General features: G+C 42.7%; 1 protein-coding gene across 1 annotated transcript in view; it reads left to right on the top strand.

Moving 5' to 3' along the window:
• The first annotated feature begins 3,162 nt into the window (after positions 1–3,162).
• The window catches only part of grk1a (G protein-coupled receptor kinase 1 a), a 51,825-nt gene continuing 41,874 nt past the window's right edge, over positions 3,163–13,113 (top strand). The window contains exon 1 of the mRNA XM_048540187.2: positions 3,163–4,103. Coding sequence (XP_048396144.1) covers positions 3,399–4,103 — 705 coding nt within the window. The 5' untranslated portion in view covers positions 3,163–3,398. The remainder of the gene's footprint in view (positions 4,104–13,113) is intronic.

Raw genomic sequence — 13,113 nt, 5'->3', positions numbered from 1 at the left:
ACTCAGCTAGTTCCAATTGTCCACATTTGGTCCATATCCCTCTAAATGCTCCTGATCCATATATCGATCCAAATGCTTTTTAAATGTTGCTTTTGTTCCTGCCTCACCCACTTTGTCTGCCAGCCCATTCCACATATGCACCACTCTCTGTGTGAAGAAGTTGCTCCTTGGTCCTTCTTAAATCTATCCCCTCACCTTAAACCCAGCCCTCTGATTTTCAATTCCCTTCCCTGGGAAAAAGACTACATGCCTTCAAACTATCTATGCCCCTCATGATTTTATACACCTCAATAAGGTCACCCCTCGTTCTCCTTTGTTCCAAGGAATGAAGTCCTGTCCTGGCCAGCCTCTCCCTGTAACTCAGATCTACTAGTCCTCGCAACATCCTAGTAAATCTTCCTTCCACACTTTCTAGTTTAACTATGTCTTATAACAGAGTGACCAAAACTGTACACAATGCTCCAAGTGCAACAGTGTTATCTATGTGCAGAGCCACAAGTGATAGGTGAGATCCTAAAGAATATTTCTTGTCAGGATTTACCATGGAGAAGGCCATAGATGCTGAGAACCTGGAGAAATAAATAGCAATGTCTTAAAGAGACACATTACAGAAGAGGAGATGATGGAAGTCTTAATACGCATTAAGGTGCATAAGATCCCGGGACCAGATGAAGTGTGTCCCGGGACTTTGCGGGAAGCTAGGGAGGAAATTACAGAGCCCTTAGTGGAGATAGTTGTATCATTGACAGCCATAGGTAAAATGCCCAAAGGTTGGAGGGTGGCCCATGTTGCATCATTATTTGAGAACAGCTGCACAAATGGGACTAGTTTAACTGTGAAAACTGGCAGCATGGGTAAGTTGGGCCGAAGAGCCTGTTTCCATACTGTGACTCTATGAGTCCTCTGGCAGCACCTTTCAAGCCCATAACCACTACCGTCCAGAAAGAGTAGGGCAATAAATAGGTGGGAACACCTGTAAGGTCCCTTCCATGTCTCTCATCATCCTGACTTGGAAATATATCACCTTCCTTCAGTGTTGTTAAATGGAACTGCAGAGGTCTCCATGCCATGTCGACTGTATTGGTTCAAGACGGCAGATCAGTGCTATCTTCTCAAGCGCGGTTAGGGATGGGCAAAAAAATGCTGGCCCATGTACATCCCCTGAATGAATATTAAAATGTTATCTAATTCCTACACTTATTTATTCTCACACTAGTTCATTCTCACATAGGCTATTTCCCAGCCTAGATCTTTCCACACCAGTCCTTTCTTATATTTTAGACTCTACTCATCTTACTCTGTCCTTCTAAATTTTACAATAAAAGTAAATATTGAAGATATGCAGCACTTCTTCCTGGAACCCAGGATTTCATTTCACTTCAACGTAGTTGAAACAGTTCAGCTCTGGCCTGCAGTAAGTCAGAAATGCATTGCAAAATGTGCCTTGGATCAAATCCAAAGAAATATTACTTCATAACAATGGGCAATACACTGAATTAGTGTAATTGTAGGATTAGACTGGGTGAGATATTAAAGGGTGTGAGGAGTGAGGAGGAAGTGGAATTAGACTTGGTGGGATATTAAGGGGTATGGGAATGAATGGGAATATGGAGAATGCTACAAAGATAACTTTAGAGAGTAATTCCTTTATAATGTTAAAGAGTTATACAGCAATAGTATTAGAGAATAATAGCTGTAACATTGAAGAGTGATACAGGGATAACAAGTGACTTTCAATATTAGACAGTCTTAATATTAGAAAGTGATTTAATAGTGATGCAATTATACTACTGAACAGTATTAGAGTAAAAATGTTAGAGAGTAAAACAGGTGTAATATTTAGGAGTGATTCAGGGATAACATTTAAGAGTGGTGTAATTCTAACATTAGAGTATAACACTTGTTACTGAGAATGACACCATTATAATATAAAACTGACACAACAGTGCAATGTAGTATTAGAGAGTAACAGTTACAATATTGGAGGGAGACACTAAACTATCAATGTGGCACAATATTACAGAGTGACAGTTACAATATTAGAGAGAAATAGCTATACCATTAGAGTAGTACAGTTTTAATTCAGAGAGTGACAGTTATAATATTAGAGAGTGATAGTTACAATATAATATTAGAGCACAACAGCTATACTATCAGTGTGACACAGTTACAATAGGGAGGGACAGTTGTAATGTTAGAGGGTGATAGATAATTAGCTCGACTCAATTATAACATTAGAAAGAGCGAGATAATTTTGTGTCGTTGTTATAATGTTAGAGTGATGGATAATCAGTGTGATAATAATATTATTATAGGACAGTTTATATATATATTATAGTTATAATATTCTACAGTGAAAGATAAATAAGGTGACAGTCATAATATTAGTGAGTAATAGATAAATACTGTGCCAGTTATAATGAGACAGAGTGAAGAGAAAGTGGGATTAGACTGGGTGGGATATTAAGGATTGCGAGAATGTGGGAAAGAGTGGGATTAAACTGAGTAGAATATTAGAGATTGCTACGAAGATAACTTTAGAGAGTAATTCCTTTATAATGTTAGAGAGTTATAAAGTAATAGTATTAGAGAATGATAGTTGTAACATTGGAGAGTGACACAGGGATAACAATTGAGAGTGGTATCTTTCAATATTAGAGACTCTTAATATTAGAAAGGGATACAATCATGACATTAATACAACAACAATAGTAGCCTGACAGTTATAATGTTCGAGAGTGATAGATAAATACTGTTATAGTTATAATATTCAAGAGTAATAGATAATTAGTGTGACATAGTTATAATATTCGAGAGTAGTGGATAATTAGTGTGACACAGTTATAATATTAATAAGTAATAGATAATTAAGTGTGCCACTCTTAAAATATTAGACAGTGAGAGGTAATTAGTGTGACACAGTTATGATAGTCAAGAGTGGTTGGTAATTACTGTGACACAGTTATAATATTCGAGAGTGATAGATATAAAAAGAAACACATAGACGTTTCAGCGGAAGAGAGGAATTACTTGACGTGGAATTACTTATAAGTGGATCAAATATTTATTTAAGATGTTGACTCAGGATTATTTTGATTGCTGCTACCTGCCCTCTATAATAAAGACAGACAAGCATTGGATGGGATTAAGATAAAGAGACCGGAGAAAGTGTAAGACACACCATTCTTTCATACCCCTGGCTGGGTCAGTCATGTCAGCAGCACAGACACTGAGCCCCTCTCCTCAGTTCCTTTTGTTTGCTCTGTTGTTGAGCATGTTGTAGGGCCCCAGAGTGTTGGGATCCTGCTGTGCATTTTTTGAGCCCCACCGCCCCCTCCTCTCTATCTCTCACATGGTTTTGCTCTGGTTGAAGTGAATTAGCAACCAAAGACATCAGGATGGATTTGGGGAGTCTGCAGACAGTGGTGGCCAACTCCGCGTACATCTCAGCTCGGGGCAGTTTCGATGGATCCGCCAACCTGCAGATGACCAGGGATAAGAAATATCGAGCCAAGCTGAAGCTCCCTCACATCACCCAGAGCGAAACGCTGAAGGAGCAGATTGACTTGGCCTTCGATAGCATCTGTGTCAAGCAGCCCATTGGGAAGAAGCTATTCCAGCAATACTTAGACTCAGTGGCAGAGTACAAACCGGCCAATGAACTCTGGAAGGCTATTGAAGTGTACGACACAGCAGAAGATGAAGGTCTTCTCGAGAAAGCTCGAAACATTATCAGCAAGTTCTTGGAGTCGGGGACTGAGCTCTTCTGCAGTTATTTGGAAGAAAAGAGCATCTTGAGAGTGAAAGAGGACTGTGAGAATGTCAGAGAGGATCTCTTCAGGGAGTGCAAAGAGGCCACCATGAAATTCTTAAAGGAGGACAGTCCCTTCGAGCATTACAAGGAGAGCATGTATTTCATGAGGTTCTTGCAGTGGAAGTGGCTGGAGGCTCAACCCATTGGGGAGGACTGGTTCCTGGAGTTTCGGGTCTTGGGGAAGGGAGGGTTTGGCGAGGTGTCTGCTTGTCAGATGAAGGCCACAGGGAAATTGTATGCTTGCAAAAAGCTGAACAAGAAGAGACTGAAGAAGAGAAAAGGAAACCAGGTAAGGTGGAATAGATTGAAGCAGACGAATTGTTGTGGTAAATGACATTCAATAAATGCCAATCCTTTGTAGGATGTGGGTTAGAGTAATTGGATAAAACATCACCGTAAGCTGCTGAAAAGGATCATTTCAATAACCTTCCTATGAACCTGACCTCTGAACAGATTAACTGGCACCAGGGGTTTAACAATAACTGCCAGACCACTGTCCCACTCATTATTTCAGACACAGCGCACAAAGTATCAGTTGCAATCAATGGCTGAAATGAAGCAAATCATTCCAAGATTAATTAATGGAAGGGCACACATGGATATTTTGGGTGGGGGAGGGGGAGGTGACATGACATAATTGCTTGAATGACACAACGCCAAGCTAGCAAAGGGATCACAGAGACAATAGAAGGAAAACCATACTAAAACCGTGGGATAATGTGGGAGTAGAAACTGGAATCCACCAAACATTCCCAAGGTTAAACAGAGAGAGAGAGAAACATTCCTCACTAGTAGAGCAGGAGAGGGGGGGGGGGACAGAGGAGATTAGAACATGGAGCATGACTCTTTTTCCCTTAAAGGAGGGTGGAGATGTGAGCCCACTCACTCCATGGAGGCGCCGTGTCAATTGGGAATGTGAAAAATTGAGAACGATAACGATTAGTACATTTGCGATTGGGGGAGTTGTGGATGGTGAAGAGGATTGTCAGAGGATATAACAGGATATAGAGAGGCTGGAGACTTGGGCCGAGAAATGGCAGGTGGAATTTAATCTGAAAAAATGTGAGGTGATGCACTTTTGGAAGATCTAATATCAGGGGAAAGTAGACAATATATGGCTAAATCTTCAGTTTCATCAACAGACGAGGGATCTAGGTATACAGGTCCACAGTTTCTTGGAACTGGCAACAGAAGTGGAATTGGTGGTAAAGAAGGTATAAGGCACGTTTGCCTTCATCATTCTGGGCACACGGTATAAAAATTGGCAATGCTTGTAGCAGCTGTATAGAACTTCAGTTAGGCCGCATTTGGAGTATTGTGTACAGGTCTATTATTGTTTAAATGGTAAAATATTGAGAGATGTGGATGTACAAAGGGATCTGGATGTCTTTGTACACTAGTCAATGAAAGTAGGTGGGCAGATGCATCAATCAGGTAGTTGTTAGGCCCATAAATTCACCAAAGATCCTCAGACAGCACCTACCAAACCCACAACCACTTCCATCTAGAAGGACAGGGGCAGCAGACAGATGGGAACACCACTCCCTCCAAATTCCCTTCCAAGCCACTCACCATCCTGACTTGGAAATATGTCATTGCTCCCTCATAGTCGCTGGGTCAAAATCTTGGAATTCCCTCTCTTAAGGGCATTGTGGGTCAACCCACTGCAGGAGGACTACAGTGGGTCAAGAAGGCAGTTCACCACCACCTTCTCAAGGGCAACTAGGGGTGGGCAATAAATTCTGGCCCAGCCAGCGATGCTCACATCCCACAACTGAATAAAAAAAAACTTTGCACTATCCAGTGCCTCCAACTTTTTTTATATATCTCGTGAAGTAAATCGAATTGGCTGCGGACTGGTACCTGTGATGTTGGGAATCACTGGAGGAAGTGAAAGTAGATCATCCAGTCGCACTGGATTATTGCAAATGCTTCAGCCTCAAATTTTGCATTGATGTGCTGGGCTTTTCCATCATTGAGGATGGGGATATTTGTGAAGCCTCCACCCCAGTGAATTGTTTGATCTGTCCAACACCATTCATGACTGGATACGGCAGGACTGCAGAGTTTAGATCTGATCCACTGGTTGTGGGATGGTAGCCACTTATGCTGTTTGGCATGAAAGTCATCCTGTTTGGTAGATCACTACATTGAGACCTTATCTTCAGGTATGCCTGGCGCTGCTCCTGGCATTCCCTTCTACACTCTCCATTGAACCAGGGATGATCCCTTGGTTTGATGGTAATGGTTGAGCGGGGGATATGTCAGGCCATGAGATTACAGATTGTGCTGAAGTACAATCCTGCTGCTGTTGATGGTCCACAGCACCTCATGGATGACCAGTCTTGAGTTGCTGGATCTGTTTGAAGTCTGCCCCATTGAGCACAGTGATAGTGCCACACAATATGATGGAGGTTATTCTCAATGTGAGAGTGGGTCTTTGTCTCCACAAGGTCTCTGTGTGATGGTCCCTCTTATTGATACTGTCATGGACTGTAACTGGCAGATTGGTAAGGATGAGATCAAGTATGTTCTTTCCTCTTGTTGGCTCCCTCACCACCTGCTGCAAACCCAGTCTAGCGGCTATGTCTTGTAGGACCCAACCAGTTCGATCAGTAGAGCTGCTGCCGAGCCAATCTTGGTGGTGGGCATTGAAATCCCCCACCCAGAGTACGTTTTGTGCCCTCGCCATCCTCAATGCTTCCTCTAAGTGTTGTTCAACATGGAGGAGTACTGATTCATCAGCAGAGGGAGGGCAATAGGTGGTGATCAGCAGGAGGTTTCCTTGCCCATGTTTAACCTGATGTCAATTGTGAGGTCTCCAAGCGCAACTCCACCACCCACACCACCCCCCCCACCCCTCTTGACTGTATATCACTATGGCACCACGTCTGCTGGGTCTGTCCTGCCGGTGGGACAGGACATATCCAGGGACGGTGATGGTGGTTTCTGGGACATTGTAAGGTATGATTCTGTGAGTATCACCATGTTGGGCAGTTGCTTGATTAGCCTGTGAGACAGCTCTCCCCAGTTGTGGCATTCGCCATTGCTTCTGCTGCCTTGGCTGATGCCAGGGGCTCCACCCCGGTGAATTCCTTTTATCAGGGTAGGCAGAGTTTTGATGTAGATGTGAGTTTTGCTCAGACATTCCAGAGAACAGCTAAGAATCAACCACGTTGCTGGAGTCTGGAGTCACATGTAGGTCAGACTGGATTACTAGGGGAGATTTATTTCCCTAAAAGTCATTGGTGAACCAGGCGGATTTTTATTGCGACAGATAATGGCTTTAGATGCAGAATCATGGAGCTTTTACAGCACAAAAAGGGGCCCTTCAGCCCATCATGTCCACACCAATCAAACAAACATCAGTTCTAATCTCATTTTCCAGCGCTTGGCCCATCACTTTGTATGCTATGTTCTTTCAATTGTTCACTAAATATTTTTAAATAGAGCCATAGAGATGCACAATATGGAAACAGATCCTTCAGTCCAACTTGTCCATGCCAACCCTATATCCTAAATTAGTCCTATTTGCCAGTATCTTGCCCAAATTCCTCTAAACCCTTCCTATCCATGTACATATCTACATGCCTTTTTAAATGTTGTAATTGGACTAGTGCCCACCATTTCTCTGGCAGCTCATTCCATAAACACACCACCCTCTGGTGAAAAAGATGCCCATTAGGTCCCTTTTATATCTTACTCATCTCTCCTTAAAAATGTTTTTAGAGTTCCTGCCTCCACTGCCCTTTTAAGTAGCGAGCTCCAGATACCCACCACCCTCAGGGTGACAAAATATTTCTTCCATTCCTCATTAAACCTTCTGTTCCTTACCTTAAACCTGTGCCCCTGGTTATTGAGCTCTCTACTAAGGGGAATATTTCATCCCTGCCTACCCTGTCAATGCAGTCTCAAATGTCATACATCTCAATCAGGTCGCACGAAAAAATACAACCCCAGTCTATCTAATGTCTCCTCACAACTGAATCACTCCATCCCAGGCAAGATCCTGATGTATCTCCTCTGCACCTTCTCTAGTGCAATCATATCCTTCCTGTAGTGTGGTGACCAGACTGCACACAGTACTCCAGCTCTGACTTAACCAACATTACTGACAGCTTCGTAATAACCTCTTGTATTCAAAGCCGTTATCCAGATGCCTTCTTAACAACTTTATCTACCTGTCCAACTGCCTTCATGGATATATGGACCTGGACACCATGGTCCCTCTGCTCCTCTGTACCTCTACCATTCAATACGTACCTCATGTTCTTCAGGATTAAATTCTATTTGGCACTGCTCAGTGCAACTAACCAGCCCATCTATATTGTCCTGTAGTCTAAGGGTTTTCCCCTTGCTACCTAACACGCCACCAATTTTCAGGCCGTCTGGGGAGCTTACTGATGATGCCACTACAATCCTATCTTGATTGCTAATATACACAACAAACAGTAAAGGACTTAGCACCAAACCCTGTGCTTGCTACTGCACACAGATTCCAGTCATAAAAACATCATTTGTCCATCACTGTTTGCTCTGTGCCACAAAACTGTTTTTGGATCCAGTTTGCCAATATGTCCTAGATCCCATAGGCTCTTAGCTCCTTAGCCTGTCTGCCTATGCAAGACCCTTGTCAAAACCCTTACAGAAGTTCATGTGGATTAGATCAACTGCACTATCCTCATCGACGTACTTAATTACTTCGTCAAAAAATTCAATCAAGTTTGTTAAACATAGCCTCATCCTTACAAAGCCATGCCAACTATTCTTGCCTTTCCAAAATATGTCACTCAGATTTTGTTTTCCAATAGTTTCTCTACCATTGATGGAAGGTTCATTGGCTGTTTCCTGGACTATCTTAATCACCCTCCTTGAATAATAGTACTATATTAGCTGTTCTCTAATCCTTAGGCGCCCCTCCTGTGGCCTGAGAGAATTCAATAATTAGCGTCACAACCCCTGCCATCTCTTTGCTTCCCTTCCACAATAGCCTGGGACACATTTCAGCTGGGCTTAGGATTTTATTTACCCCTAAACCTTACAAAAACATGTGTACTTCCTCTCTCTCAATACAGATTTGTTTTTCATCCCCAAACACTGATTACCATTTTGGTCCCAATTCTTTGGACTTCACATTCCAGATATATTAATTGAATGCAAATATTGACTGTGGGGGGTTTGAACTCAGAGATTTAACACACTAGGATGGACATTGCTAAAGAAAATCAATGGGCCTGGCAGCATCTGTGCAGAGAAAGCAAAGTTAATCGTTCAGGCCAATATCCTCATTTTTTGCTTTCATCCATGTAGCCAGGGCTGTCCTGGACCAGAATATGTCTACATATGCCCTTGACCATCTTCAAAATGTCAATACCTCCTTCATACTGAAGCTGAAATAAGGGAGGAATTTTGTTGGGATACTGGCTGACATAATGATCAAACAGAGGTACCAGAAAGATTGGTAGCACTTTAACAAATCACCCATTCCAAGCTGTGATGCATCCTTGGTTGCTGAGGTAGTAAGGCTAGAAATAGGTGAGGTATTGCTGCCTCACAGCACCAGGGACCTGGGTTCGATTCCACCCTCGGGCGACTGTTGGTGTGGAGTTTGCATGTACTCCCTGTTTCTGCCTCGGTTTCCTCCCACAGTCCAAAGATGTGCAGGTTAAGGTGGGTTGGCCATGGGAAATTGCCCATAGTGTCCAGGGATGTGCAGGAGAGGTGGATTAGCCATGGGGAATGCAGGGTTAAAGGGATAGGGTGGGCCTGATTGAGGTGTTTTTCAGAGGGCTTGCTTTCACGCTGTAGGGATTCTATGAAGCTTCTGCCCACAGTCTTCCAATCCTCCCTAGGTACAGGTGCCAGAGGCCTGGAGACTTACAAACATTAACCTCTTGTTCAAGAAAGGCTAGAAAAATACTCCTGGCCCGTCAGTTTAATTTTGGCAATGGGGAAGTTGTTACCTACATTCAAACAGGCAAATGGGAGTAGGCCATTCAGCCCCTGAAGCCTACTCTGCCATTTAATAAGATCATGGCCAATCTGATTGGACCCTGAGCAATACTTTCCTGAAAACATCTTTGATAAAGTGAGTTGAAGGGTATCAACAAACATGTCTCCATCGCTCTTCCACAGATACATGGTCCCCTAAAGGAGAGAGAGAGAGAGAAAATTTCCTTATCCCTGTCCTAAATTAAGCTTCAAGAAAAATGATCTTTAATAAAATTGATTGCCACAAGCAGAAGGCCAAAGATCAGGGAATATCATTTTTACTAACTTGACTGAGATCTTCGAAGAAGTAACAGAGAGGCTGGATGTTTGGGAGTGCAGTTAGATGTGGGGAATGGAGATATTTTTTGAGCATATGAGCCTTTAAATGTGTTTTGGTAAAGTGTCACATAAGAGAACACTTTGCAAAATTGAAGTCTCTTGGATGAAGTAGACAATTGGACCAAGGGCACAAGATTGGTTAAGGCTGTGTTATAGACTAAGGATGACTCACAGTAAAGTTTCTCACAGTTCCAGTCTGGCACCAGAATTGTTTTCAGTAAATATTCATAATTTAAGTTTGTGAGTCATGATGAGGATTTGCCAGTGTTGGGTTGGGGTGAACAAATTCAGAAGTCACACAACACCAGGATAGAGTCTAACACGTTTATTTGGAATCACACAAGCCTGGGGACCGCAGCCCCTTCGTTAGGTGCACTGCACTCCAAATATTTTTGTGATCCCGAGTAAACCTGCTAGACTATAACCTGATGTCACGTGACTTCTAAGTTTGTGAGTGGCATAGCACTATTTCAAAATTTGCTGTTAATGAAGATTGAAGGTAGATAAACTGTGAGGTAAATAGCAATAAACAAGTGGATTTGGACAAGCTGATGGGATAGGTGGATAACATTCAACAGAGGCAAGTGGGAACAGATATATTTTGGCAGGAGAGAGAATGCTAAATCCATTACAGGGGCCTCTAACAGGCCTCTCTTCACCTTTATCTATTCTAGTGATGAAGAATCCCAGCCTGTTCAGCCTTTCCTGATAAGGCTTTCGATGGTATGATGCTTGTGAATCCTTTATTTGCATATTGCCCACTACTTCCATGACGGCGAGAACTATGCACAATATTGCAAGTGTGACCCAACCGATGCTTGGTCCATCTGCCTTTCAATTACAGTCACTTCCAATTGTTTGTGAAAACATAGCTTTAGTTCCCTTTGTACTCCCATTTTAACTTCAAAGAGAAAGTGGTATTTTTGTTCTTCTGAACAAAATACATCACCTCCCCCAATCCAGAGAAACAGGTAATGTTGTGGGAACCTGGGTTTAAATCAGTAAAAATCTGGAATTAAGAGTCTAATGACAACCATGAAATGATAGTCAGAAGGGAAAGTCTCATCTGGTTCACCCATGTCCTTTAGGGAAGAAAACTGCCATCCTTACCTAGTCTGGCCTACATGCGACTCTGGACCCACATAAATGCGTTTGACTCTTAACTGCCCTCTAGGCAATTAAAGATGGGCAATAAATGCTGGTCTGGCCAGTGTGATGCTCATATCCCATGAATGAATTTTTAAAAAATCACAATTGCTATTTACATATTCATTAGGAAACGTAAGTTTATTAACATATTGATTCTTCCCTACAGTTAACTGGAAAATTTGGAATAGGACTTCTGATTTTTGAGACCAAATTAGTTATGGAGCTGGTGAGCAATTGGGTACCCTCTCAGTCACAGATACAATTTTCTACCCACTGACCCTGTAACTTTGCATTGCCTGAATTGGGGTCAGTGTTGCGTTTGACCCAAGGTGACTACATATTACCTTCATCACCATGACTGCTCTCCTTGTACCTCTGCAACATCACCTAACTCTGGCTCTGTCTCAGCTCATCGGAGCTGTCTCCAGAGCTGATCATTCCAAACCTGTATGTCTTCCTATTTTCTGCCCTATTCAGTTCCATGTTCATCCAAAACCCTGTGTCTTTTAACTCTCTCTGTCACATTCACTCTGTGCTTGCTGACCCACTTTGTCTTCTGATCCAACAAGACATCAAAATTCCTTAGTCTCTTTTTCAAATCCTCCGCCCCATCTGTAGGGCCGACTAGACTTCAGGAACTCTACGCCCTTCAGATTTTGGTCCCTTGAGTGTCCCTGATTTTAATCACTGCACAGTTGGTGGCTTATGTCTTTAAGTATGTGGATTCCAAGCTCTAAAATCCTCTCCCTAAACCCCTCCACTTTCCACCCCTCTCTCCTTTCGTCCCTAAAAGATATTCCACCTTAAGGAGAAACTGAGTTTCTTTGCCTGCCCCAGTGCCCCTTCATTTCAGAACATTGTTTGATTACATTCTTGAGGCTTTAAAGGTGCTATATAAATGGAATTTGGTGTTTCTGTCACTCCTGTGATGATGTTGTGGCCTTAAGAGGTGTATTTTATCCTGGTTTATTTTAAGAGAGAGATTGACTGAGAAGCACAGAGCAGTCTGTGGGAACAAACAGCTTGTAAGGTGTTGGTTTTTTAAAAGAAAGTTGGGACAATTGAAGCAGTCTGGCTGGGTGTTACCAGCTCCCACAGACCAGGATTTCTAGTTTAGTTTTAGCCTTTTGGTTCAGCAGAAGCAGCTGGCGTTTTGAAGTATAAGAAGCTAATTTTTCCCCACTCTTGGTTACAACTAGAAGCTGGGGTTCCGCTCTGCTGCTACATTACCTGTGAGACAAATCTATTTTCAAAATTTTGCCAAAAGCTGTATCTAGGGGATGTTACCATATTGGAACTGTTAATTAGTAACAGTTAATGTATCTATTATTCTGTTATGTTTTCCAATAGAGTTGTTATTCTAAGTTCTTTTCCCTGTAATATTTGAATAAATTGTATTTGGCTTAATATTGAATAGTTTTGCAGGAACAGAAGCATGAACAATCCCCTGCCCTCCGCAACCTCTCACTCATAGGGCTGTCAGGCAGCCTAACCCAGTCACTGCACAGCCATAGCACATGGACATGCCACCCTCACCACCGCATGCGTGAAGTGCGCTCGCCTTAACCTCCCACACTTCACGGGCATTGTGCTTTCTACTCGCTGTGAAGATGAAGGGCTAATGCTCATCAAATGCCCAGCACCCACTCAACATTGCCCTTTCTACCAACCAGTAAGGAAGAGTAGCCACTGACTGGTATGGGGTGCCAGATCTCTGCATTTTCATCCCTTGCAAGGAGCAGGCAACACCACTGATGCCTGAGGACTGGGACTCCTCAATGGTGCAGAGGAAAAGGGGGAGGGTGGTGGTTACCAAATGA

The sequence above is a fragment of the Stegostoma tigrinum genome, chromosome 12 (genome assembly GCF_030684315.1).
Source record: "Stegostoma tigrinum isolate sSteTig4 chromosome 12, sSteTig4.hap1, whole genome shotgun sequence".
Taxonomy (NCBI): Eukaryota; Metazoa; Chordata; class Chondrichthyes; order Orectolobiformes; family Stegostomatidae; genus Stegostoma; species Stegostoma tigrinum.
This window is presented reverse-complemented; position numbering and strand designations above follow the sequence as displayed.